The following is a 26,184-nucleotide window of genomic DNA, read 5'->3' as shown; positions in this document are numbered from 1 at the left end:
AATTACTGCTGTATAGCTTAGCTTTGAGTGTATATGCTCTGATGCCAAGCAAAATATTAAAAACAAGCCACCAGCAATATGATTCCACAACAAAAACATTACAGACACACATTTTCAGTGTTGCTGTCTTATCTCTGAGAAATGTTTTCTGTTAAAATTGTACGAATGTCTTGATTGGTGTGAATTTATCAAAGCACAAATTCACTTAGTTCCAGTGATTTAGAATTCTATGAATATTCCAAAAATATAAACTGAACTTTAATTATGTTTTTTTTTTGTTTGGTTTTTTGTACCCATTTGTAATTTCCATTAAAAGACCGAAATCTGCTTTTATAACCTGAAAGTAGAACCAGCACCCGATGTTTTCAGCTACCGAAAAGTCACAGGTGCATAAAATATTTATATGTTTTTTTTCCTTTTTCTTGTTTAGTAGCAAATGTTCCTTAAACAGGAGCAAATATTTGACTGTTGGATGACTTTTTGATCTTTTGATCACTGATTAGCATTTACAGTACCAGGATGTAGAGTTAAAACAAACTACAGAGTGTGCGTGTGCTGATGGAAAGAAAGTAACACGTCACACTGCAAGATCTGGCTTCTTCAAGTGTTTTAATTTTTTGTGAGCTCATATTGGTGGAAACCTCAGATTCTCTGAAATTTCAAAACTGTTTTCATGGCTTGATATTATTAAGGGTAAGAGACAATGTAAGCTGGAAAACTCAACCTGACATTTAAATATTTTAAGGCACCCAAACTTAGTAGTTTGTTCCATTGACCAGATATTTCAAATGATAAAAACTTCGTCTGTTTTAAGCTGAAATATGTTGATTTTTCTTATTTGTCGGTGCTTTGAATGATACAGTTATTTAACCATAACCAAGTCAAAATTAATACATACTTTTAATTACATTATTTTAAAAGAACTTTGTGATCAAAGCTTAAAAAGATATTCAAACTCATTAATACTTACCCCTGACATGAATAAGATTTTAGATCACAATTAGCCATTTAGAATATTACTAATAACACACTTGTGTTAGATCTATATGTTATACTGGAACATATTTCTCTTGTTTACAGTCTAGTGTGTTTAAGGAACATGAAACTGTAGTACAGAAGAGAAATTGCCTCATTACACCCACTGTTGATGGATCTGTACACACACAAACTGCTGCCTGTCTAATCAGAGATGCTCTAAAGCTCTAATTTTATCTGCCCTCTCGGCCTCAGAAGGATGGAGGACCACTTGCACTCTGTGATTAAATGACTGCCCACACAAACAGACAGACACATGTGCAGTCAGGCAGACAGGTAAGAAACAAGCAGGGTAAGCATGCAGGTGGGCAGAGACAGACAGGTTTGGTCTTCATTACTACAACCGCAGGCTTTTGGGGTAAATGAGTGTTTCTGTGTGCTTGCACAAACAGGAGATCTTTACCTACAGTAACTGGAGGATTGTTGCAGTGAAACGTGGTTCAGGAAAACCTTGTTTTCTGGATCCGTGTGTTACAGATAGAAAAGGTGATGCAAATTTGGTGTATGGGCAAAAGTACCGGGCCATACCACTTAATCACTTAATCAAAACAATGCCACTGAAGTTGTTTTTTTGGAGTTGGCCTCATTAATTGGTTTCAAGTTTCAGTGAAGGGAAACTGTAATGCTTCAGCTTACCAAAACACTTGAGATAATTCCACGCTTCCAACTTTTATGGAACAGTTTGGGGAAGGCCTTTTCCTGTTCCAGCATGACTGTTGTCCCGTGCACAAAGCACTTTATATACGCTCTGGAGCCAGCCAGTCAAGTTCTTCCACTTTATAGAATAATGTTGATTGGCCAGCTCAGAGCTCTGACTTAAACCCATCAAATACCCTTGATGTGAGCTAAGACAAAGATTGGTGTCAGTCCCTCCTGGCCAGCATCAATGTCACTCACACTCTCCTGGATGAATGGGCAGATTCCCACAGACATAATCCAGAATCTTATAGAAGGCCATCATAGAAGAATCCAGGCTGGAACATATGCAAAAGGGGGACCAATTCAGACTGGGATGCCAACAAACTCCTGTAGGTGTAATGTCTAGGTGGCCCGATGCATTTTAGACCTTTTTAGGTTATATTCTAGGATTAATCTATTTTCCTCCACAGAGGTTCTCTCACAGTGGGATGAATGTTTAATTGAGTCAGTCTCAGTCTGAATACTCTGCATGCATGCACATCAAGTCAAAGGGTCAAACGTGTTTGGACATGAACTATTAAGAGGAGAGCTTAAGTACAACTCCCAAGGACCAGTTTAAACAACCTTGGTGCCAATGAAGCAATAATGAGGCTTAAAAGTCACTAAACTAAGCTGTTAATAGCAATCGATTGACTCCCTTGGTTGTTATTTTGGGAAATAACAAAAATGCAGAAAATTGTTTAGCTAACTTTTACCCAAGTTCCAGCATACGCCTCCTGGAGTTTGTGTTTTTTCCCTGTATGCTGATCCCCCAATTATCAACAAATCATCAACAATATATCACAGTGTTTCAACCAATCTGCCAAGTCAAAATAACAGAAGCATGGGGGGAGTTTAAGCCAAAGAAATGGTGAACTTGTTTGAGACTACCAGTATTTCGGGTGGTTTTGCTAGCAGTCCTTTACATGAGTTTCACGTGGGAAGTCTTTACATAAACCTTTATGAACAAAACATCCCCACAAACAGTCCTGATGTAGAATTTTTAAGACCGGTGTTCGACCAATATTTGATGATTTAATCAAATATTGGTTAAATCAATTGGCCAGTTGATATGTTGGCCAATTATTCTTCTCTTTAAGACACACAACATGCACACAAATTTCCCTAACATTTCTTATTAGCACATATTTATAAGTCCTTACTAGGATATTATGACACTACAGTTTAAAACCAATCCTGTTTCATGGTCACAGCAAGTTGAAGCATAGCATGGTTGAAGCATGGTTGAAGCATGGTTGAAGCATGGTTGAAGGGTGTTTCGCCAGTCTCTTCCTCACTTTTCTCATTTTCATTTACAGGTAGTTTTAAATATTGATAGCAATATAGAGCTAATGTCGCAAATATCAGTTAATCACAAATGATGAAAACGTCATTGTTTGTGACAGATTATTCCGTTTTTCTACAGTCAATCATAACGTTTATGAAAATCCAAAAGAGGGGTGGAGGTGAAATGGGAATATAATTAAGGTGTTAGTTTGTCAAAAAAAAAAAATTAATGCATATATGACAAAAAAATCAGAAAATCAGATTTTTCATCTTTACAACAATTAGTTCGTTCAGTTCGTATTTTAACAGATTATATATTTATATTACTATATAAAGGTTTTTCTATGGCAATAAAAACACAGTTATTTGACATTAAAAATATTGATCACAAACTCAAAGGGACATTACAAATGATGGGGTTTATTAATTATTTATTAATGAGGGACTGTTTTATGTACCTAAAAAAACCTTACATGCACATAACCTTAAAAGTGGTGCACAAGTTCTCCACTGCTAATCAAGTGAAACTAGTTATGATTACATGAGAATTAGTTCATTGGCAGTTTATTAACCAGCTGTTATTATTTTCTTTATTATAGGATCATCTGGCTGATGTCTGGCTTTAACAAAACTATAAAATAAGAGTTCACAGAGACATCATCACAGTGCTTGTTCTGTTTTCAGCCAACGGCTCACAAACAGCTAAAAACTCAGATTTATGAAGTTGGAACAAAAAAAGTTGGCATTTTTGCACCGAAATGAACCAAACCACTCAGGTTATTTTCTGTAATAAACACCTAATAAATTGAAAGATCTACTGACACGACTGCAATTTCTAACATATTTTCATACTGTAGAAGCTCTTCAAATATTCTGTATCCACAATGGAGGATCCAGCTACCTACAAAATACTAAATAATAATCTTCCACCAGGAGTTGAAGTATATTTATTTGGCACATTTGTTTGATTGAGCAAGCCTCGGCTACATCCCTGCTGAGCGATTTGAGCTCTGTGAGCTTTAAATTGCTGACAGAACCAAACGTTTGTCATTTTCCAATTCTTCAAAAGCAAAACAATTTTATTTTAGCACAGAAAAAAACACATTACAGTTTTGTAGTTTTATGAAAAGATTTTAATGATTTCAAGATTCTTAGTGAAAACACTCAGCTGTATGAACAATGATGAATAGACTGAGAGTTCCACACTTGCCCTCATCTAGACCTAATTATAACCCCAAACTTCAAAGTGCTCCTCAGAGTAAGGGCAGAGATGTGAGAACCAGATAAAAATGCCTTAAATGCCCACAATTTTGTTGTACGTGTATAATGACAATAAAGGGCTATTCTATTCTATTCTATAACCAGCCACAGTTTTTCTGCCACTGGATTCAGGGTGTTACATTGATTTGCATTCATTTTAAAGTAACTTTACACCACACTTTAAACCTTAGTCTCCATATTAACACTGAAAACACTTTTTCCTTCATCTGGGCTCTTCTGGCCCCCAAAGGTAAGTGGCTCCCCTATGACACTGTAAAGAGGTTTATGTCCATTCATTAATTTTATAGATTTGACTTAATTCTAACCATAAGCACTATTTGCTCAGACTTAATTTTTACACATCAAGTCTCTAAATTATGGAATATTGATTTCTGCCTAAAAAGGAATTGTGGTCATCAGTGTCTCCATAGCATGTGTAGTACATACACATAACTACGTGCACACATAATACAGCCCTGGTGTCTACTGCCCTCTACTGTTCATTCCAGTAGTTACATTGAGAAAAGACAACTACCAGTAAGGACAGTTCAATTCAGATGCACATTGTTTTGATGAAGCAGATTCAGTGTGTTCAGCATCAGCATGTTTGATGAGTTGGGCATAACTAGTACTGGACTCCATTAGTTTTTGAGTATATGACCCAGTTTCAGTTAATTGTCTTTAACTTATAGCTTTAGTAATTTAAGCTGGTTTTAGCTCCAAGAAAATTCTGTACCACGTTAACCGTTATCAAAAAAACGTTTTAATTTGTACGTCGACCTTTGCTGTATGATGCATTTTTTCACTTAAAATCATGGAAGTTATGGAACGCCAGGACTGCCATAATGAATTAATTAAATACACCATTAAATAATTAATTAATTACATGTGTCATAAATATTTATGTAATTAATTATTTCCGATTTTAATTAATTATTGCCACATTTAATTAATTATTTAATGGTGTATTTAATTAATTCATTATGGCAGTCCTGGCGTTCCATAGGAAGTGGTACTGCAAATAGTAAAATGCAATCCTGTAAGTATCCGAACAACTTCTGCTACAGCTCCTCTTGTTTAAGGTTTAAAGCAACAAGTTCTTCACTGTGATCTTCATTTAATCCCAGTGAAGAATCTGATGATATTTGCGCCTTGAGGCAACTGTTGTTCTTTGGGGCTATATAAATAAAATTGAATTGAATTGAATTGAGCTGAATTTGGTAGAGGCTAATCCACTATGTAATAGATCAGTGGAATTCAGTGTGTTTTGATTCTTATACCAAAAAAGTGTGAGTAATGAAAAACACATTAGTGTCTCATCAGCATAAATGCTCATATAGTCATACGAAACATACTTAGCTGCAATGTAGAAATACGTAGGGATATGGATAGTCCCCATATTATAGAAGATTTTAAACATAAAAAGAAAGATATAAAGGGAAATATAAAAGTCTAATATTTAGCATTTAGTATAACTGTATTTTATGGCATTTATAGTTCTTTTTATTTTAATTTCAACTATTCAGTACAACGTTTATAATCTAAAAAAGTAAGAGTATCACAGAATAAAATGTAAGACTGCATATAATCTGCATTCAGTGTAAGACAATGTTCCTATGAATTGTAATAAGGGAAGCATGAAGGAGGCAGAACGACCCACTTAAAATACAAGTATATTAATACTTGAATACAGTCTTGTAATACACATATTTATTTCCTTTTTTACCCTTTCCAACTGCTACAAAGATACTATATTATAACAACAATGTTTATTTGTAGCAATTTAATGATTGTTCCCTATCAAATTATGTTATCCGTTAAAATAAAATGTTTCCAAACAATATTTTTTAACAAAAACAAACACATTTTAAAAACAATGTTTAAATCCGAACCTTTTTAAAAATATGTTTTGGTGTCCGTTGTGTAGAAGAACTAGAAGAGTTACACATGAGGAAACTGTCCATCCTTCACCCTGAGGGGGGACAGAGGAAGGAATGTTTTCCCCTCATACAAAACCTTTGATCTCACACCCCCTAATCACTTCCTGAAGATTATACAGTACGTGCACCTCTGCACTGCCCACACTGTGCTTGTGTGCGCAGCGTGTGTTAATGCCTGAAGGCAACCAGGGCAGATGTAGTCTTCTAGCCTGATGACAGACAGAGATAGGGAAGAAACAGAGACAGAAGAATGATGTCATCGTTCATCAAAGAATGAAAACCAGGAAGAGTTTTAAACACATTTAGCAGTCGCGCTGAAGTGCATAAAATGTGTAAACTAAAACTAAGAAGAGTCAGCACATTTTAAGCCACAAACACTTGGAAAAGAGTTGGAAGTGCTGGTAAAGTCATTTATCCCAGTCGTCAGTATGACTTTGGCAGGTCTTTGTACTATTATGGTTTGTGGGGGCAGTGAAGGCGTCTCAGGAATAGCAGAGTCAGAACTGAGGATGCAAAAGTTAGTAGGACCTTTGCAAACTCCTACTGTGGCTATTATCTGTATTTAATTTAATTTTAATTACTGTACAGTACTCTGTTTTTGGTAACTATCGTCCATGATGTAAATAGATAAAAATTTGTTTCTGGTTCTGTTCTGTGTGTTTTTCATTCTGCTGTTACAACCAAATTTCCCTTTATGGGAAAATTAAAGGATTATTCTATTCTATTCTATTCTAATCTAATCTAATCTAATCTAATCTAATCTAATCTAATCTAATCTAATCTAATCTAATCTAATCTAATCTAATCTAATCTTTTAAAGCCAACAAAGGTCTATTAAAAGACCCAAAACACAAACAGAAGTACTTTAAATGATATCAAACCAAAGCAAAGCAACCACAAATATGAGCTGTGTTCAAAAACTAGTAAAATAATAATAAGAAATTATATATGATAGATTTGGTTGCTATCCTCTTTTCTATCCTCTGTGCAGTGGTCCTTCCAGGGTTTCTGTGCCAGAAACTAACCAGCAAGTGAAAGTAAAAGCTAAAACTAAGTGACAATGATATTAGACCCATGTTTTTACACAGCAAGTGTAAAAACATGGGTCCAAACCATGCAGAGACTATAGTGTTCAGGCTGATTAGCCTATAAAGGCAAAATACACATTGGGTTACAGGCTAAAGCTGCTTGCACGTACACATTCGTGATTTCACCACAGAACTTCAAAACTTTGCATAGAACACACTTTAACTTCTCTGTCAAAGTGATTCAGCCTTCATGTTAAGATCATCAGAGTCACCAGAGTCCTGGCATGTCAGGCTAAATTTGAATATTTTCATAAAAATATCGTCTACTAATATAGAGTAGACGAACAGTATTTGAAAGTTATTTCCTTAAGAAAAACATATCAAGCAAAACTCTAACACAGGACCTTTCAGTTTATCCATGAACTGTTCACAAAAACCTCCCGAAATGTTTGCAATGGTAGGGTGAAGTCATTCTTAAGGAAAGGAAACAGAGAGAAAAGGCAGAGGTAAGCCAAATTACACATGAACTGAACTGAAAATCAGTGACAAGTTTTATGTGGTGAGTAATTCATGTTGGAAGTTTTCAGTTTAAATTGTCACCAGTATGACCAGAAAACAATTCTGCCCCTGCGACCTGGATAAACTGGAGAAAATGAAACCTAAACAGAAACCCAAACTTACAAATATAACTGTGAATGCAAAACTTTCATACCAGACCCAACAACCATGACAGATGTGAGCTGCCTTAATAGGAAATGGCTACAGGTCCCTTGAAATTGTCATACTTTAGAACCTTCCTCTGCTGTGCTTGCAGAGAAGAACATCTGGAAGCAGCCCTGACTGAGTTTGTCGTTCAGAATAAAGTGACACAGGGGCAGGTCTTAATAGATGCCTATAAAACTTCTGTAGCAAGCAATGAAACTATAGATAGGCACATGTAACTCTTTTTCTTGTACTCAGGGCCACAAAAAAGTGACTGCTTCTTTTTATACAGCCTCATATGGAGTTTACTTGCAGGCATTATGGTTCTTTATAGCCTTTCTAGATAGGTTGTGGCTGTTTAGGACATCACATACCACATCATTTGAGCACAAGAACTAAACTGGATACTGGTGGATGCTGTAGCTCCTGCTCGTAGTACTCAAAGACATCAACCACACTGTTGCTAAAGAGTTGGGTTACAAAACACTACTGTGTATGTATCTCTCCTCAGAGATTACTTTCTTTGGTCTTCATCATCTTCATCCTCCCCATCCTCCCCATCCTCCTGCTCTTACTCTCACTCCTCTGGCTCTGCCTCTTTTTCCAACATTGCCATCCATTGCTCCAAAACAGAAGAGCTAACCTGTTGCCCTTTTATAAAGCTCTGATTTCTTAATTGCAATTATGTGTGAAAGGTGTTTAGCAATGTGATGAGTCAGCATGCAAAATAGGGCAACTGACTCTACAACTTTGAATGAGAGTGTTTCTTGCGAAAACAAGAGGTTTTCTTCATGAAAATTCTGCCAATTGCAGAGGCTTGTGTGTAGTGTTTTGACAAAAGCGCGTTTTAAAACTGCAATTTGAGTGTAAAGCAGGAATTGTCCCTGTGGTTTAGCAGAATTGGTTCGGGGGGGTGGTGCATCAGTTACATGTTGCAGTCATTGTGTCTGAAGTACAAGTAACTGTGTAAATAATTGGGAAAAACAATCTTTATTTTTATATTTGTCCACCAGGTGGCGCTACTTTCTACCATTCAAAGCATGCAGCAAAATTTCAAACTTTTTTCTGTTTTTTGCAAGGGTGCTACTGAAATAAAATGGCAAGTGTGTGCTGCCATTAGTGTAGAATAATGGTGTGTGAGTGTGTGCACATGGGTGTGCATGTGTGTAATCTTCACCTTTGTGCACTATGAGTGTGAAGATGGTGCCTAATCCTCTTCTGTGGACTCTGAAGCTTCCTCCATGTCCGCCTCAGAGGAAGAAACAGACCAGCTGGTCCAACTCCAGTGACAGGATGGACTTTTCCATGGGGATTACCACATTTTGGTCGCAAAGACTGCAGCGCTCTGCGACATCCCAGCAGCCACAGGTTTGATTCCAGGACCCCAAATCCTGGAGCAAATTGTGGCCATGACAAACCGGCACCACGCTCAGCGGCTTATGTGGACACAGAGGAAATGCAGGCTTATGTAGGCATGCTCATTTTGGATGGTTTACAGGTCAAAAACATATCAATTCAAATCAGCTGCAAGCCCCTCGAACCAGCAATTATGAGGTCAGTGTGACTTGCTGAGACAGAGAGAGAAGAACTGGCAGCACCATGTGGCCTCTGCACCACCTCAGCTGGAGTCCTTCTTCTTTAAGGTGTTAAAAGCAAAAAACTATGATTAATATTTGATATTTATATTTATATTTCAGGCTGAAGTAGTTTTAAAAGACTGATTAATTTAAAGTGGAAAAAAGATTACTGTGTAATATTGTTACAGCTGTTTGTGGGAAGGTGGCGATTTCTTTGTTAGTTTGAGTTTTTGTTAAAAAACAAGAAAAATTAAATGTAGGAAAAATAATGTTGCTGCTAATCATTAACCCATCCAGGGCCTAATAAAGACAAAAAATAAAACAAATTATATTTAATTTTTGATATTTATATTTCAGGCTGAAGTAGTTTGAAAAGACTAAGCCGTTAAAAGTGGAAAAACATAGAGTGAGAGTCATTACTGTTGTACTGTAACAAGGCGAGCATGTCTAGAATCTATTGCACATGCTACTGTGTTGGTTAAGATACATCGTGGCTAGAGGTTAAATAGCGCCATAACAATCTGACCGTCCAGACAGTAGGATGGCTGTAGCTCAGTAGGTATAGGAGGCCATTTACTAATCAGAAGCTTAGTGGTTTGATCCCTGGCTGCTCCAGTCTGATGCCAAAGTGTCTTTGGGCAAGATCCTGAACCTCAAATGGTTCTCTGATGCATCCACTGAACTGTAAATGTTAGACAGAAAAACCTGGGTGAATAACACATGTTACATAATAACACATGTTACATAAAGCACTTTGAGCACTTAAGTAGAGTAGAAGAGTTGTATAAGAACGACTCCATTTACCTTCAATTAATGGGTAATTACAACACATGATGGGCAGATTAGTGCATTGTACAGAGTCTCAGTATCTTAGTTAAGGATTGCTTAGTCAGTGATATTTTGGTAGGTGACACAAACTGCAAGTTACATTTTATATGTATTGTTCTAATTAGCCCTGTGTGAGATTGGTGCCTGTCCAGGGTGTCCTACCTCTTACCCTATGGTATCTGGGATAGGCTCCAGGCCCCCGCGACCTTATGAGGATAAGTGGAAGGAAATGGATGGATGTATTGTTTTGATTAAAGCCAATTTTTAATCAGACACTGGATCTGTGGATGATATAGAACATATAGTATATGTTATGTTTTCTGACATGTTGAAATGTCCTGTCGACCAAAATGAAGACAGTTTAGCGCAGGTTAGTTTGCAGTATTGTGGTGAAGTGTACAGTAGTGCATAATGCACCATGGACTGGTGCAGAGCAGGCTGTGTGGTCAAGGTGAGGTTACATCAAGGTAGCAGACATCAATTTAAATGTAAGTTGATAATATTAGTTAGATTCACTCAGCAAATTTCACATTTATACTGTCTCAGGGCTGCAAATCAGCCATGATAACTCAATGTACCATCTGCATATATTTTACTGAATTCCAGAGGTGGCAACAGTACAGACATGTACAGTGTTACGGATTCAAAGTATTGGGGATGGATACAAGAGGAAAAACCACAATAACAACACTGGTCCGGCCGGGTTGAGTCAAACGATGATTTAATGAATACACGCGTGGGAGATGGACACTGTACGCAGACAGCATTAGATCTCAAAATGGTGGAGCCTTGATCAAACTCTTATAGCCTCTAGTGGCCCCCACCTAATCATAAAAGCCTAAACATTCACATTCTTTCTCTCACACAGCGCCTAAGCTACGATCTTGGCTCCCTGTTTATCTGCTCCTGCTGAGATGGGGCAGTATGCTCTGTTCTCTTCTAACCAGACAAATAAGGCGATGACTTTCTGTGAACAGTATTTCTTCTAACTCAGCAGTATAATAATGGATTGGATTTATATGGCGCTTTTCAAGGCACCCAAAGCGCTTTACAATGCCACTATTCATTCACTCTCACATTCACACACTGGTGGAGGCAGCTACAGTTGTAGCCACAGCTGCCCTGGGGCAGACTGACAGAAGCGAGGCTGCCATATCGCGCCATCGGCCCCTCTGGCCAACACCAGTAGGCGGTAGGGTAAAGTGTCTTGCCCAAGGACACAACGACCAGGACAGAGAGCCCGGGAATCGAACCGGCGACCTTCCGGTTACAGATACGCTTCCCAACCGTGTGTGGTAGAAGTATCGGTTTTTGTACTCGGTATCGGCAAGTACTCAGATCCAAGTATCGGTATCGTATTGGTTTGAAAAAATTGGTATCGTTGCATCCCTAGTCCGCAGAATTGCCTAGAAACAAAACCTGTATTAATATGAACTTCACATATAAAAACGCCTCTTTTAAATTTTATTTCCCCCTGTTTTTCCCTCACTGACCACAGCAGGGGAATCCATGTCTAGATTCAGCCATGAATCCAGCTCACCTGATTCATCACTGAGCCCCACCGTCACTGGCATCTGACAGGGTGGCGCAGCATATTCTTCCTTTAATGTCACTATTTTCAATCTGTTAATTAGAGTGCTTAAACATGAAGTAGACTACGTCCACAACAAGTCAACACAGCTGTAAATGTGGCCAATTATCAATCTATTACCAATCAATAACAAAAGATAGCTTTTATTTTATGCATGCTTTTAGTCAACCACTCACCCAGAGGATCTCCAACCCCAGAAAATTCCTTCTCCTCATTTAATGAGTCTGTCCTCCTTCCATGCCCTGGTAACTGGTCCATCCAGAGCCATATCATCTTGAAATATACATACAACAAGCCAAACCACACCTTGGTCACACCAACCCTCTTCCGCCCTGAAGATGTCCAACGCCATCTGAGTTTGGACTGTCAAAGGTGACTTTAACACTGACTGTTCCGACAATCCATTTATAACATTTCCTGGTCAGATTAGCCAATCCCTGCACACTGGAATAAACATAATCAACATGATCAACATTTTTCCTGCGTGTTATTTCACCATCTTATTGATTCCAACGCTCCATCCTTATGTGGTTTGCTACATTATGTTTATCTAGAACTCCACTCTGTCTCTAAATGTTTGAAGAATTTTTCATGTTTGGGGTCAAATTTTAAGAATTTGACCATAAGTGAAATTAATGATGTTATCACCCCCATCGGGGCTTACCTTTCCCACTTCGGATGATATTCCTCCCTAATCTTTGCAAGTACCCCCTTTTGGTGGCGAGAAACTGTTGGTGTGGTCAAGTGGGTGCTGTAAAAACAAAAGCTCAGGACAGAACAGTTATCAGTCATGTGCTTCATACAAAATTTGCATATAGTTGATTTCATATCGATCCTCTGAGTGTAATGGTACATTTTAATTTGAATTTATTAAAGCTAAACACAATAGGTTTTCTGTCTGTAATTTGCTCTTGTGCAGCACCACATCCTATCACATGCCCCTGTCGGTTATATCTCTACTTTTTAAATTGCTGACCATTTCAAGAAACAACCTAAATCACGTGGACCCGTGTTTGTCATTACATATCTCCATTGTGAATGTGACAAGTCTATCATTCCCCTGTTATTCATAGGTATTGTTAAAGTTTTGGCTTTTTCCTCTATAAATGTTAATTGACTCTTTACAGTGGCCTGCTATGGTAAATAGTAACATGTTCAGTCATGAGTGAAATCAAAGCTTTTCTTCACTTTAGCATTTAACATTCCCAACAATATAATGTGATACATTATTCGAAACACAGCTAATAAAACACAATTTTCTTAATGCAAACATCAGTAACTCGAAATTAGCCACCAAAGGGTTAAGTCACACTCCCATGTGAAGCTACATTCTCCCCCTCTGCCCTCTCTTATCTTCCTGCTCCTGCAAAAACAAAACAAAATAAAGTATCCACCCATCTGTTGCAGGCTGGGTGAATTATTGCTCAACATTTACTAATCCTAAAGTCTGTGTCGTTTTTGTCTCAGTATCGAGTCAGTCAAAACTTTTAGTCCGTCCATCACAGTCCAGTCACATGCATACATTCACACACATTCATACCAGATATTGCTGATAATGGAGTCTCACGCGCAATCTATTCAAGTTTCCATCACCAGCAAGATGACGTCATCATTTTAAAGGAAAACAGTTCCTTGTTTTTGGACTGGATTGTCTCGCTGCAATCCTTTTAGGCTCAGGACATCTCATGTGATCAATGTCCCATATAAGTGAATTTCTCCCAAGCCCATTATAATCATGGAGAAAAATACTTTGTGACTGTTTTCAGTAAGAATGTTTTATAGCGCTTTAAAGTTCAATCACTCAGGCCTGGATTAAAGAGCTGATTTGTTAAATCAGGAACTCACAAAATACCAAAATATCACCACCGGTGGATCACTCCTCTCAGATGTTCTTATTTCAGTCCACTGTAACAAAAGCAGAAACAAACGTAACCAATAAAATACTAATAAAGAAACAAATACTGGGGCCCGTTGCAAACATGTCCAAGCATAAAACCATCTTTCTCTCTCTTATATACTCAGATACTGGTTTTGAAAAGTACAGTACTACAGTAAAAGTTGTACTAAAAATGAAATGTACTCTTTGTAGCTCTTTGGAGGATGTTTCTACCAGCTATTTTTGTGCAAAGCTAGCTGAGACTGCTGTTTTTCATGCAGTCTTTAAACCATAAACCTTTACCAATGGAAACCTTTGATATATTTAGTGTGACTTCACGGAAAAAAGCGACAAAATAATTGTTGATGTCCAAAGGTGGGACATAAGAATGTATAAATAATGCATTACTGTTCTTTAGTAGGATTTTCAGGTATTCTTCATCGAGTATTTATTTTTCTGACAAGGTTTTACTTTTTCTCTTTCCATTTTTATACAAGCATCAGTACTTTGTACTCCTTACATTTTCAAAACAGGCTGGTCATTAATAGCTCTTCAGTTAAAGGGAAGTTGTGCAGGTGTTTAGAAGTTGTGATGGCAGTACTTCACCATCGAGCTAGCACTGAATTCCACCTTCATACCAGATGTATAGGTCTCGTATAAAGAGAGTAAACAGTATACTGGTGAACTGCTACAAAGGATCTTAGGATTCCCCCACCTGGAGCTGGATTTACCCTCTACAATGTAGTCAACTGAAAATAGTTCAGATTCAAGCTGAGTACATTCATTTGATTGGAATAACATTTGTTTTCTCATTCACTACTAATATTTTTGTATTGTGTTAATATAACACACGATTCAGTAACATTTGCATGAAGAGCTGGTATAAATGTCCTTCAAAGAGCAAATTTTATTTTCTCACTCTAAGTGCATTTCAGAGACAGTACTTTTTTCACTTTGGTGAAAAAAGTTGAATCAATGCTTGAACTTTAACTTAAGTCAGGAATCTGTACTTCTACTAAGGAAAGAATATCTGTACTTGTCTGTACTTGAGGAGGAAAGGAGTATGACGTATGGGTTGTATGACGGTTGGGAGGACATAACGAGGATTACTGTACCTTTAATCACACACAATTACACCGATTTCTGTCTGTATGCAATAGCCAGCGAACCAGCTGAACTCTGTGACAGTGAGCCTTTCATGATCCACAGCGGGTAAATGTCAGTGGAAAGCATCCCAGCAACTCCACCTCGTGTCGGGGTCTGATGCAATCTGAGAAGTGTCGACTCAGCAACCACAGCGCGGTGAGTGAAATTTGGCTGAGCTTCCGGTGCTGCTCCAGCCGTTACCGCCACCGTCAGGGATTCAGAACCCCTACGACTGCCAACATGTCGAAAGTGAACAGGGGTTCTCATGGATGCCGGGCCATGGTAATAGCAAGAAAGTACCTATCGGGTCCGTCCTCCCCGGTCCTGACGCGGAGCTCCAGCCAGCGTCAGCGGAAAATGCTGAGCCGGCAGCACCGCATGGCGAGCTGCAACGCGGCCGGTACCGAAGGAAACCCCGCGGCGCTGGCCCAGCAGGAGCACCTGGGGTATTTCTCCACCGGTGGACGACACGCGAAGACCAACCTGAATCTGATTTACCGGGACGTGAAAGCTTTCCTCGGTGAAGTTGGTGGAGATCCCCGGGAGGCTCGGTACTGGTTGACCCAGTTCCAGAAAGCGACTTCGGGTCATTCTCCCGCCTTTGCTGTTCTGGAGGTAAAGTTTTACTCACCAAAAGACAAAAACAAACAAACAAAGATATTAGAATAGGTCTCATGTTTGTGGACATGAACTCCACGAGGACGAATACGCTAAAAAGAAATCATCAATGATTAAATCATTACAGATAATTATCAAATTAAATAAACTGAAGACAAATACATAGAGTTTGTACCTGCATAGTTCTTACCTGGCAGTTAGTCCATACTCAGTATACTCTACAGTATACACAGTTTCATGAACTTTCTCTCTTTCTCAAAGAAAAAAGAGAAATTAGGTGTTTTTTTAAAAAATATATATATATATTTAAATATTCTAGTACACTTCCTAAACAAAAGATGAATAAATACAGCCAAAAATATAAGCATGTACTTAAATAATCAACAAAAAGCTGATAGCTCTTTAAAAAACCTGTTCTTATTAGACTGAAGCAGATCCCGTGTCTCCCTACTGGATTAAATTCTAGACTCTAATACTCAAACACTGTGTTTTTCATTTTGCACCAGGTGGACAGGTCAGCGTTTGACAGCAGGGAAATGGTTCAGAGCCTGGCTTTTGGCCTGTCCTTCCTGCAGCGGATGGATATGAAGCCTGTGGTGGTTATGGGCTGGTCAGATCACCTGGAGACAGGGCTCGGCAAAGCAGAGTTTGGGTCTGATTGCATGAAAGGACTAGTGAATCGGTGCCAGCAGCTGACTGAGGCGCTGCAGCAGCACACTGCCAGCGTCCTGCCGTTCTTCTCTGCAGAGTCACTCCTACTTCTGCATGAAGCACCGCAGGGAAGCAGGTGAGAACTGAGACATACCAGTTCAATCTAAGGGAACAAATTGTGAATTTAACTTTACTGTTCAGATATCAATGAAGTAGGTAAATTATCTGTAAGTCATTGGCTATAATTACTGTTTATGCAATTAATCTATGCACCTGTTTTATCAGTTATTTAATGGAAATAATAAATCATTATATCTGCTATAGTTTTTAATTAGCCAGCTTTTATTCTTAAGGTGTCAAATACTGTGATTTAGTCCAGGCTACTGTTTTTGTACCTGCAACACTATGTACAGGGTGTCTGTACTCTATAACGAGTCGCACTTTTACCTTGTTATTTAACCATCAGTTTCCTAATGATTAATAACGGTTATTTTAAAATGTGATTTTTAAAGGTTCTCATTATAAATATATTTTAAATACAAGTATGCTTTTAATGATTAGTGTGGGTGAGGGAATGGCAGTGGGGGAGGTCTTCATCAATAGAGAAAAACTGTAAAAGCTGTGAGAACACAGTATAAAGTCATAAGGCAACGTCCTCTATCACATTTTCCCCTGGGCCTTATGTTTCACACCCTGGTTTAGACAGTTCTTAGTAGGGCTGGGCCATATCATACCGTTAGCGGTAATACTCTCTTCCACAGCATGTCTTTATCCTGTCTTCCTTCTCTCACCCCAACCAATCACAGCAGATGGCCCCGCCCCTCCCTGAGCCTGGTTCTGCTGGAGGTTTCTTCCTGTTAAAAGGGAGTTTTTCCTTCCCACTGTCGCCAAAGTGCTGCTCATAGGGGGTCATATGATTGTTGGGTTTTTCTCTGTATCTATGAAGCGCCTTGAGGCGACTTTTGTTGTGATTTGGCGCTATATAAATAAAATTGAATTGAATTGAATACCGGTATAATGATGGGCAATGATAAGAAAATGAAATATCACGATAGAATACGGGTAAAACGCGCATGCGCAGTGCCTTTGTTTTCGTACGCACATGGCGGGAAAGCATGGCGGCGACGGAGAATGAGAAGGGCGAAAGCAGATCGTTGAATGAAACCAGAATTGGTTTGTAAAAATGCTGCAGCTTCAGTGGTGTGGAACTGGTTTAGCTTTCGTTCATCAGATACACACCAAAGCACAGTTTTTGGTAGAGCATGCTAGCGGGCCGTCGTTAATACCGTGTTTTTTGGAAAATGAGGCACTCTTAAAATCCTTTGATTTTCTGAAAAATCGACATTGCGCCTTATGTATTAACTCTGGTTGTGCTTCCTGACCTAGAACCGTTTTTATGTGGTACAGCATTAAAAACGGTACAGCATATGTGGTACAGCTCAGCAATCTGTACAAACATTTTTTAGCACGACTTTGCTAACCTACGAACCCGCACTGGATTGTCAGAGCATTACGGCTACCGTAGGCATGTATAACCTCTTTTTAAATTTTGTGTGGCTTGTTTAAGTGAAAATACATTGATGTGTGGGGTTTTTTTTTGCATTAATAAAGTTGTGGAGTAGTACAGTATTTTGTCTCGCGTCAATTATATCGTTAGTTATATCGCTATCGCAAATTTTCAAATGTATATCGTGATAAATATTTTTGGCCATATACCCTGCCCTAGTTCTAGGTGCTCATGAGGTTAGGCCCTCACTCTTTTCCTTTCCCTCTCCTTGCAGTGCGCCTCCATCCATTACTATGGATACCAACCTCCTCCAGTGGAGTCTGAACTGTGGGGCAATCCCACTGGTTTGTCCGGTAGGCAGGGACGCGCAAGGTTGCTCGGTAATGTTGGACCCGACAGAGGTGACAGCGGCAATATCCCGAACCCTGCATCCACACAAAGTCATGTTCCTGAACAACTTTGGGGGCCTGCGAAGCCAAGAACAAAAGGCACAACATCTGTCTCCCACGCTGACTTTGCAATTATTGTCTTATTTTTTTAATCATTTATATTTTCGCTAGCTCTTTCTTAATGCTTTCTATCTTGGTGCAGGTGCTAGGTACAGTGTCGCTGCCTGCTGACCTACCTGGCCTGTCCACTGCGACTTGGTTAAGCGCACCAGAACGCCAAAGAGTGACCGCCATAGCCAGACTTCTCAATCAGTTGCCAGCTGAGTCCTCTGCTGTGATCACATCGGCAGACACGTTGCTGACCGAACTGTTCAGCCACAGAGGTGAGACAACCGACTGACTTCTATGGGTGCCACATGTACACATGCAGCCATGTATGGAGACGCACCTGTTTTGAGATGTAACTTTTGAAGGCACCATATTTGTATGTGTGTGAAGGTTGTTTTGGCCACCACCTCAAAAAATTTTAACATAAGTTTTTTTTGTCTATTTCTCAGGGTCTGGAACGCTTTTTAAAAATGGAGACCCCATACACCGGTCAGTAGATATTACACGAACTCCTCCAGTATGAATTCAAACCAGGTCATAATCCAACATTAACCCCAAACAAGACATTACTTTTACCTCCACACACGTACAAGCATAAAAAAATACACTGCTCTATATATATATATATATATATGTGTGTGTGTGTGTGTACGTGTAGGTATAACTCTCTAGATGGAATTGATGTGGATTGTTTGCTGGCGCTCATCAACAAGTCGTTTGAGAAAACTCTGAAGAAATGCTACATTGACTCTCTGAAAGGCCGACTCCACTCCATCTACCTTTCTGAAGGGTGAGTGCAACTATTCAAATGAAAGAACACCCAGACCGAAGGTAAAAAAACACCACTTCATCCCTTCTACTACATTTCTCAAAAATGATTTTCACTGTCAGGGAAAAAATCACTGACAAGTGCAAACTACTCTTTACAATCAGTACGGATTTAGAACACGCCAGTCTACAACATAAATGTTACAGTTTTTTCTGAATGCTTAAACCCTAACTGTGATTCTTACAGCACAATTTCTAAAACTATTAATACTTATAGCAAAACCACTCACTGAGTTTGCAAAACTAAAAGCACAAACACTGCTTTGCACTCAGTTTGCCATTTTGTAACACACACTTTGCAAACTTGTAGCTACAATCCACTGCACAGCACTCTTTTTGCAGAACTGTAAACACAACTCACTGCTTTACACTCAATTTCCAAATGATCAACGCACTCCTAACAAAACTATACACATTTAAGGCCATTATTTACACTATTTTGTCAACTGTCTGGCACACTGTCACATGTGAAAGCTTTTTTAGATAATTAGTTCACTTTGCAATCAGCCTAAGCTCTATAATACAGGTAAGCTCTGTGTGTGGAGTACAATGGAGGTAGAGGAGGCCGAGGAAGAGGACGTGGAGGTGAAGAAGTAGGATGAAGAGGAGACGACAAGGACAAGGAGGAGCAAGAGGAGGACGAGGAGGGGGGAGAGGAAGGGTAAGAAGAGTAAGAAATAGAATTGCTGATGACATCAGAGCTACAATAGTGGACCATGAAATCAGTGACCCTGAGGGAAGCTGGCCAACGGGTTCAGCCTAAACTGAGCCGCTACACTGTAGCGAGCATCATAAGGACATTTTGAAATGACAATCAGTTAGTACAGTCACTTTGCACTAAGATCTGTAGCACTGCCATATGCTAATGAGAAACACAACAATACCATAGATGTAAAAATACTGAAATTGTTACTTTACAGAGTTGCTAGATGACCAGATGCTGGGGCAGAGGAAGCATGTTCACTGCAGACCCAGAAACCCATATAGTCAACATGGCGATTGCAAATAATCCTATACTTGGTAATAAACACTTGTGTTTGTTTTGATGTGTGTGAATAAACACCAGTACTTGAAGTTTGGATCCCTCTATGCTTACGGATCTATGACAAAAGTATGAGCTCAAACTGACATGGCCTAGCTTGTGCACAGAGAAAGCAAAAGCCAGATGTGTTTTGTATTCATACCATCAGTGTGTAGTTGGTGCATTGTGTACTTATTAATATGATGGCTTGTGTTACAGTTTTTTCTGATTGCTTAAGCACATTTTTTGTAACTATTGGCTATTTTTGCAAAACTCTACACACAAATAAGAAAACCTGTCACCCAATTATCAAAACATTGTAGTTCTCTTGCAAAAGCGAACACAGCTAGATTAACTCTTCACACCTTCGTAAAAATGGTGTTTTCGTATCAAACAGTACACACAAGCCATCATCTACTAAGCACACAATGCACCAACTACACACTGATGGTATGAATACAAAACACATCTGGCTTTTGCTTTCTCTGTGCACAAGCTAGGCCATGTCAGTTTGAGCTCATACTTTTGTCATAGATCCGTAAGCATAGAGGGATCCAAACTTCAAGTACTGGTGTTTATTCACACACATCAAAACAAACACAAGTGTTTATTACCAAGTATAGGATTATTTGCAATCGCCATGTTGACTATATGGGTTTCTGGGTCTGCAGTGAACAGGCTTCCTCTGCCCCAGCATCTGGTCGTCTAGCAATTCTGTAAAGTAACAATTTCAGTATTTTTACATCTATGGTATTGTTGTGTTTCTCATTAGCATACTGCAGTGCTACAAATCTTAGTGCAAAGTGACTGTACTAACCGATTCTCATTTCAAAATGTCCTTATGATGCTTGCTACAGTGTAGCGGCTCGAGTTAGGCTGAACCCGTCGGCCAGCTTCCTTCAGGGTCACTGATTACATGGTCCACTATTGTAGCTCTGATGTCATCAGCAATTCTATGTCTTACTCTTCTTACCCTTCCTCTCCCCCCTCCTCGTCCTCCTCTTGCTCCTCCTTGTCCTTGTCGTCCTCTTCGTCCTACTTCTTCACCTCCACGGCCTCTTCCTCGGCTTCCTCTACTTCTCACTCTTCCTGCTCCCTCCATTGTACTCCACACACACAGCTTACCTGTATTATAGTGCTTGGGCTGATTGCAAAGTGAACTAATTATCTAAAAAAGCTTTCACATGTGACAGTGTGCCAGACAGTTGACAAAATAGTGTAAATAATGGCCTTAAATGTGTATAGTTTTGTTAGGAGTGCGTTGATCATTTGGAAATTGAGTGTAAAGCAGTGAGTTGTGTTTACAGTTCTGCAAAAAGAGTGCTGTGCAGTGGATTGTAGCTACAAGTTTGCAAAGTGTGTGTTACAAAATGGCAAACTGAGTGCAAAGCAGTGTTTGTGCTTTTAGTTTTGCAAACTCAGTGAGTGGTTTTGCTATAAGTATTAATAGTTTTAGAAATTGTGCTGTAAGAATCACAGTTAGGGTTTAAGCATTCAGAAAAAACTGTAGCTGTTGGATACTGATTGGGTGAAGAGTTTTCTTATTTGTGTGTAGAGTTTTGCAAAAATAGCCAATAGTTACAAAAAATGTGCTCAAGCCATCAGAAAAAACTGTAACAGATCTCATAGAAGAAATGACAAATTGATGAGACAATGACAAAATACAATAAGAAATTCATGGCTGGGGCATTTCTTAATCTTAAAAACACATTTGATACGATTAACCATGAAATATTATTAGGATGACGGGGAGTGGGAACCAGACCTTGTGAAAATGGGAGAGTATAAATCGGAACGTTTGGACATTGTATGCGGTGTACCACAGGGATTCGTCTTGGGGCCACAATTATTTATTATGTTTATCAATGATTTATGCAAAATGTCAGATTGTTTAATATTTGTTTTATTTGCTGATGACACAACTATCTTGGGTGTGACTTCTGAAATGAACAAAATTTAGAAAATGGTTTGATATAAATAAATAATTGCTCATTCTGAAAATTAGAAAATTCATTCAAAAATCACTTCATTCTTTACAGTTCTTGTATTTAGAATGTACTTTAGATACAGTTAAAATTTAAATATTTTCAATCTTGTAGAGGTATTAATCACAGTGTGGAAAATGCAATGTTTTGTTTGGTTTTGTAAAGCTATATTTCTTTATGTGTTATTGTGTGTGTATATATGTATATATATATATATATATATATATGTCGTGTGTGTTGTGAATAGAGATTTCCATGGCAACTTGTTATCTTTTACTTTGTTGAAATCTCCCAATTCTTTGAATCTTTGGGCTGAAGGAAGGACAATACTCGGTGTATAAATGCTCAATCAACAATCCTTTATTTCCATACAATTTTCACACAATGAGCATAAAAACCATCCGGATGGGGAGAGATGCATGAGAGGGTCACAGCAAGTCTCAAAATGGTGATGTGTTACACAGCTTTTTATACTTTCTACTGGCCCCCACCTGGTCGTAAACCTAAACATTCACAGTCCCTTATCTGTCGTGGCGCCTAAGTTATGACCTCGGGCTCCCTGTCTTTCTACCTCCTACAAGGGTGGGGGCACAGAATGTTGTTTGCTTTTGCTATTACCGGCCCCAAGGTCCTTCGCACACAACATTCTCAGAAATGATTTAAGCAGTCTGACATGACAAGAAAACAGTGTAAAACATTCACAGCAGATAAATGGCGGCGCCCACCTGTCTAACAGAACCCAAAGATGGTCACATTCTTTTAATCCCCAAAGATACACTGGAACATTTGTCTAACCTACTGCAAAAATATACTGCGAAGATGGTCATGTTCTTTAACCTAATCTCACAACTTTTTGAATTTACAATGAATTTTGTTGTTTTAGTTATATTTACATGTTCAAGATAAAGCAGAAAATCAGTCAGTCAGTTTATATATGTCCAAATATGGTTTGAAATAGTTATCAGCATCACCGACTGTGAGAATGTCAGCTGTTGGACATCTGTGTCCTTCCAGGTACAGCGCAGCAGCTATCGTCACCATGGAGCCGGTGAACGGCGGCACTCCCTACCTCGACAAGTTTGTGGTGAGCAGCAGTAAGCAGGGCCAGGGCACCAGCCACATCCTGTGGGAGTGTATCAGACAGGACCTGGGTAAACTCTTCTGGAGGTCTAGAGCCACCAACAAAATCAACCCCTGGTGAGACGTGTGAGCTTTTTAGACTTTCACACTGGCATTTACATTACATGAACCACACTATGAACAAACATCTAAATATATGTTAAATACTGCAGAAGAAAAAGATGACAATGTGATGATGATGCAATGTGCCTAAAGTCTTGCTCCTTATTGGCTGCTTTTTCACTCATTTTTAGTGCAGTCTTTTAGTTGACCATTTCAAGAGATTATTTTGTTTGTTTGACATGTGTTCTCTCTCTTTCCATCAGGTATTTTAAGCACTGTGATGGCAGCTTTGTTAATGGTATGTGGACTGTGTTCTGGTTTGGCCTGACGGACATCAGAGATTCATACGAGCTGGTGGAGTACGCCAAGAGCCTTCCTGATTCATTCCACAGTGCTCCCACCTCCTCCCAGCAGCCTCCTCCACCTGCTGCAGGATCCTGACTCACCTGCTTCCCAGCAGCTCACTATGTAGCTCTTCAACCTTGAAAAATTGTGAACATTAAAACTTTTAGCTCTAAGGGCCTGGAATTTCATTTTGTTCAACTCTGCACCATCAAACACGGTGTTCTCAGTTTTTCTACACCTTGAAACCAGAACCTAAAGTTATGTGAAGACTTTATTAGTGCAGCTTTTCTCACTTACAGGGAAATGTGTATGTATGTGTATCCATTCAAAGCTGGGTCCACACCACACATGGAGCAGCTCATTGTTTCGCTTTCTCATTTTGTGCTGCTCATTGTAGTCCCCATCCAGTTCTGCAGTCACTGTCAGCTTGACCACGTGATGATGAACTCAATGAACCAGGTTATCATCTGCTGTAAGTTCTGATTAGAGTGGCTTTCCAGTTCACACCAGCTGCACTGCAAGATGACCTGAAGAGGCAGCAAACTGGCCTGCTGATATGGAAAATGTGAGACAGGAACAGCTGCAGCTCTTCCAAAGACAAGAGTGAGAGAATCATCCACTAGTAAAATAATCATTTTTCTTGGACACATAAATTAATTAATTAATTAAAATGTGAATACACTCGGGCATCAAGTAAACTGTGTGGAAAACACCACAGTATTTTAACAAAATATAAAGAATCCTCTTTTTAAAAAGAAATATGGCCACAATCTAAATCATTCTAGAGGCATGAAGCTCAGGTTTTCCACTTTGCTAAGGCATACGGACATCTACACACAGGGGGCCACTTTACTTGAAACCAACCCCTGATGTCCAGAGTGGACTCTGAAACACTGCTAGTGCTGTGTAGCTAACAAGGTCAGCACTTTTAAAAACTGCAGATATATCTGACAGCACAGTAATGAAGGCGGTGTTGAAGTTCAGACCATTTGGTCTAAACGCTCTCATGCCAAATGTAATTTCTGGGGACCAACATGATTTTATTAATAAACACATTCCTGTGATCGAGTCATCAAATACATAAAGATGCCCAAATAACTTTAGAGTACAAAGTTATATGTATGGGGACCACAGTTGGTGATGAATCTTAGTGCCCCATGAAAAACACTATCCAATTAATGAACAGAAGCACATCCATAATCAATAAAAATGATCTCCACCTGTTTCTGTTTTACATAAAATGAAAAGCAGGAATTATTTCTTTAACACCCCCCCTCCCCCCCCCCCCCAAAAAAAAGTTTCGGTTTTCTTGCAATATACTAAATCATAATCACTTGGAAATCCTAGATATTTAAAAGTAGACACCAACTCAGTTTGTTGACCACTTTTATCAAATTTAAATCAGACAGTGCTGATCTCACGTCTGAAGACTATAGAGGACATACATTTTTTGTGTGCTGAGCAGTGTTGGTCAAGTTACTTGAAAAAAGTAATCAGTAACTAATTACTGATTACTTCCCCAAAAAAGTAATCTCATTACTTTACTGATTACTTATTTTCAAAAGTAATTAATTACTTAGTTACTTAGTTACTTTTTAAAAACACGATTTACAACCTGAATAGGTGATAAAGTGATAGATCTTTCAGCCCAATTCTACTTTTTCTGCATAATCATCATACAAAATGTAATCAAATGGAAAAGTCTCTTTTTAAAACTTGTTTTACTAGTTTTAATCTTTTAACTTTATGCATCAAGCAAAAATTTTATTATATGCAACATTCTCTGACTGGAAGAAATTTGTTTACACTCAGTCTTTCAAATAGATGCAAGTAAAACACAGCAGAAAATAAATAAAGTCAAAGACTAGCGGTCCTGTTGCTCTATTTTCACCTGTAAAGCAGGAGTGGGGCAGGCGGAGGTTTACCCTGGTGCAGGTGTGCAGCGGTCAGTGGAAGAATCCGCGAGTTTCTCTGTGAGTTTCCCATTACGTCGTAGCTACTAGGTGCTTGTTTGGAAGTTTAGTTGTTTTTTCGCTGTAAAAAGAAGTTTTCTTCCCACACACAACGGACACTAATGTTTTTGTCACTTTTTATGGAATCAAACTCAAAGTAAGGTCAGTACTTCCACGCTTTAAACGCTGCACGCTCATACTCTCTCTGCACTCGATATATGATCCATTGTTGATCTGCACACAGCTGTTGTCACGAATGTCGCACTCGCTTACGTCACTGTCATGAGACATTCTCGCAAAAAATCACGGTTTTAGTAACACAGTAACGCAGCGTTCCTACAGTAAAGTAACAGTAATCTAATTACCGTTTTTGCAATAGTAATCCCTTACTTTACTCGTTACTTGAAAAAAGTAATCGGATTACAGTAACGCGTCACAAGTAACACATTACTGCCCATCTCTGGTGCTGAGGCTGTATCATATATGACAATAGCAGCAGTAACAGTACTGCAACTTTTAGGAGAATATGACTGAAAAGGAGACCATAGAGAGTTAACCCGTTCACAGATCCAAATTGAAGTACGTTTACCAAAACTGAAAGTTTAGATTAGTGTATAATTAGTTAAAATAATATGATCACCCCCTTTTAA

General features: G+C 38.9%; 1 protein-coding gene across 1 annotated transcript; it reads left to right on the top strand.

The window, feature by feature from the left end:
* Nucleotides 1-14,877: 14,877 nt before the first annotated feature.
* On the top strand, nt 14,878-24,840 carry nags (N-acetylglutamate synthase). Its single transcript, XM_085157679.1, has 8 exons — nt 14,878-15,563; nt 16,073-16,353; nt 17,999-18,212; nt 18,316-18,496; nt 18,671-18,710; nt 18,880-19,011; nt 23,070-23,252; nt 23,501-24,840. Exons 1-8 carry the CDS (start codon nt 15,066-15,068, stop codon nt 23,676-23,678), a joined length of 1,707 nt encoding a protein of 568 aa, XP_085013805.1. The 5' UTR covers nt 14,878-15,065; the 3' UTR covers nt 23,679-24,840.
* Nucleotides 24,841-26,184: the final 1,344 nt, after the last annotated feature.

The sequence above is a fragment of the Neolamprologus multifasciatus genome, chromosome 4, assembly GCF_963576455.1.
Source record: "Neolamprologus multifasciatus chromosome 4, fNeoMul1.2, whole genome shotgun sequence".
NCBI classification, from domain to species: domain Eukaryota; kingdom Metazoa; phylum Chordata; class Actinopteri; order Cichliformes; family Cichlidae; genus Neolamprologus; species Neolamprologus multifasciatus.
Note: the sequence above shows the minus strand (reverse complement) of the source record. Positions and strands in the feature narration are given on the sequence as shown.

Excerpts from the sequence above, each read along its gene's own strand:
- nags (XM_085157679.1), top strand. The coding sequence starts at position 15,066 with ATGCAATCTGAGAAGTGTCGACTCAGCAACCACAGCGCGGTGAGTGAA. Across the intron at positions 19,012-23,069 it reads TCCATCTACCTTTCTGAAGG|GTACAGCGCAGCAGCTATCG; the intron begins GTGAGTGCAACT and ends GTGTCCTTCCAG. Across the intron at positions 23,253-23,500 it reads ACCAACAAAATCAACCCCTG|GTATTTTAAGCACTGTGATG; the intron begins GTGAGACGTGTG and ends TCTTTCCATCAG.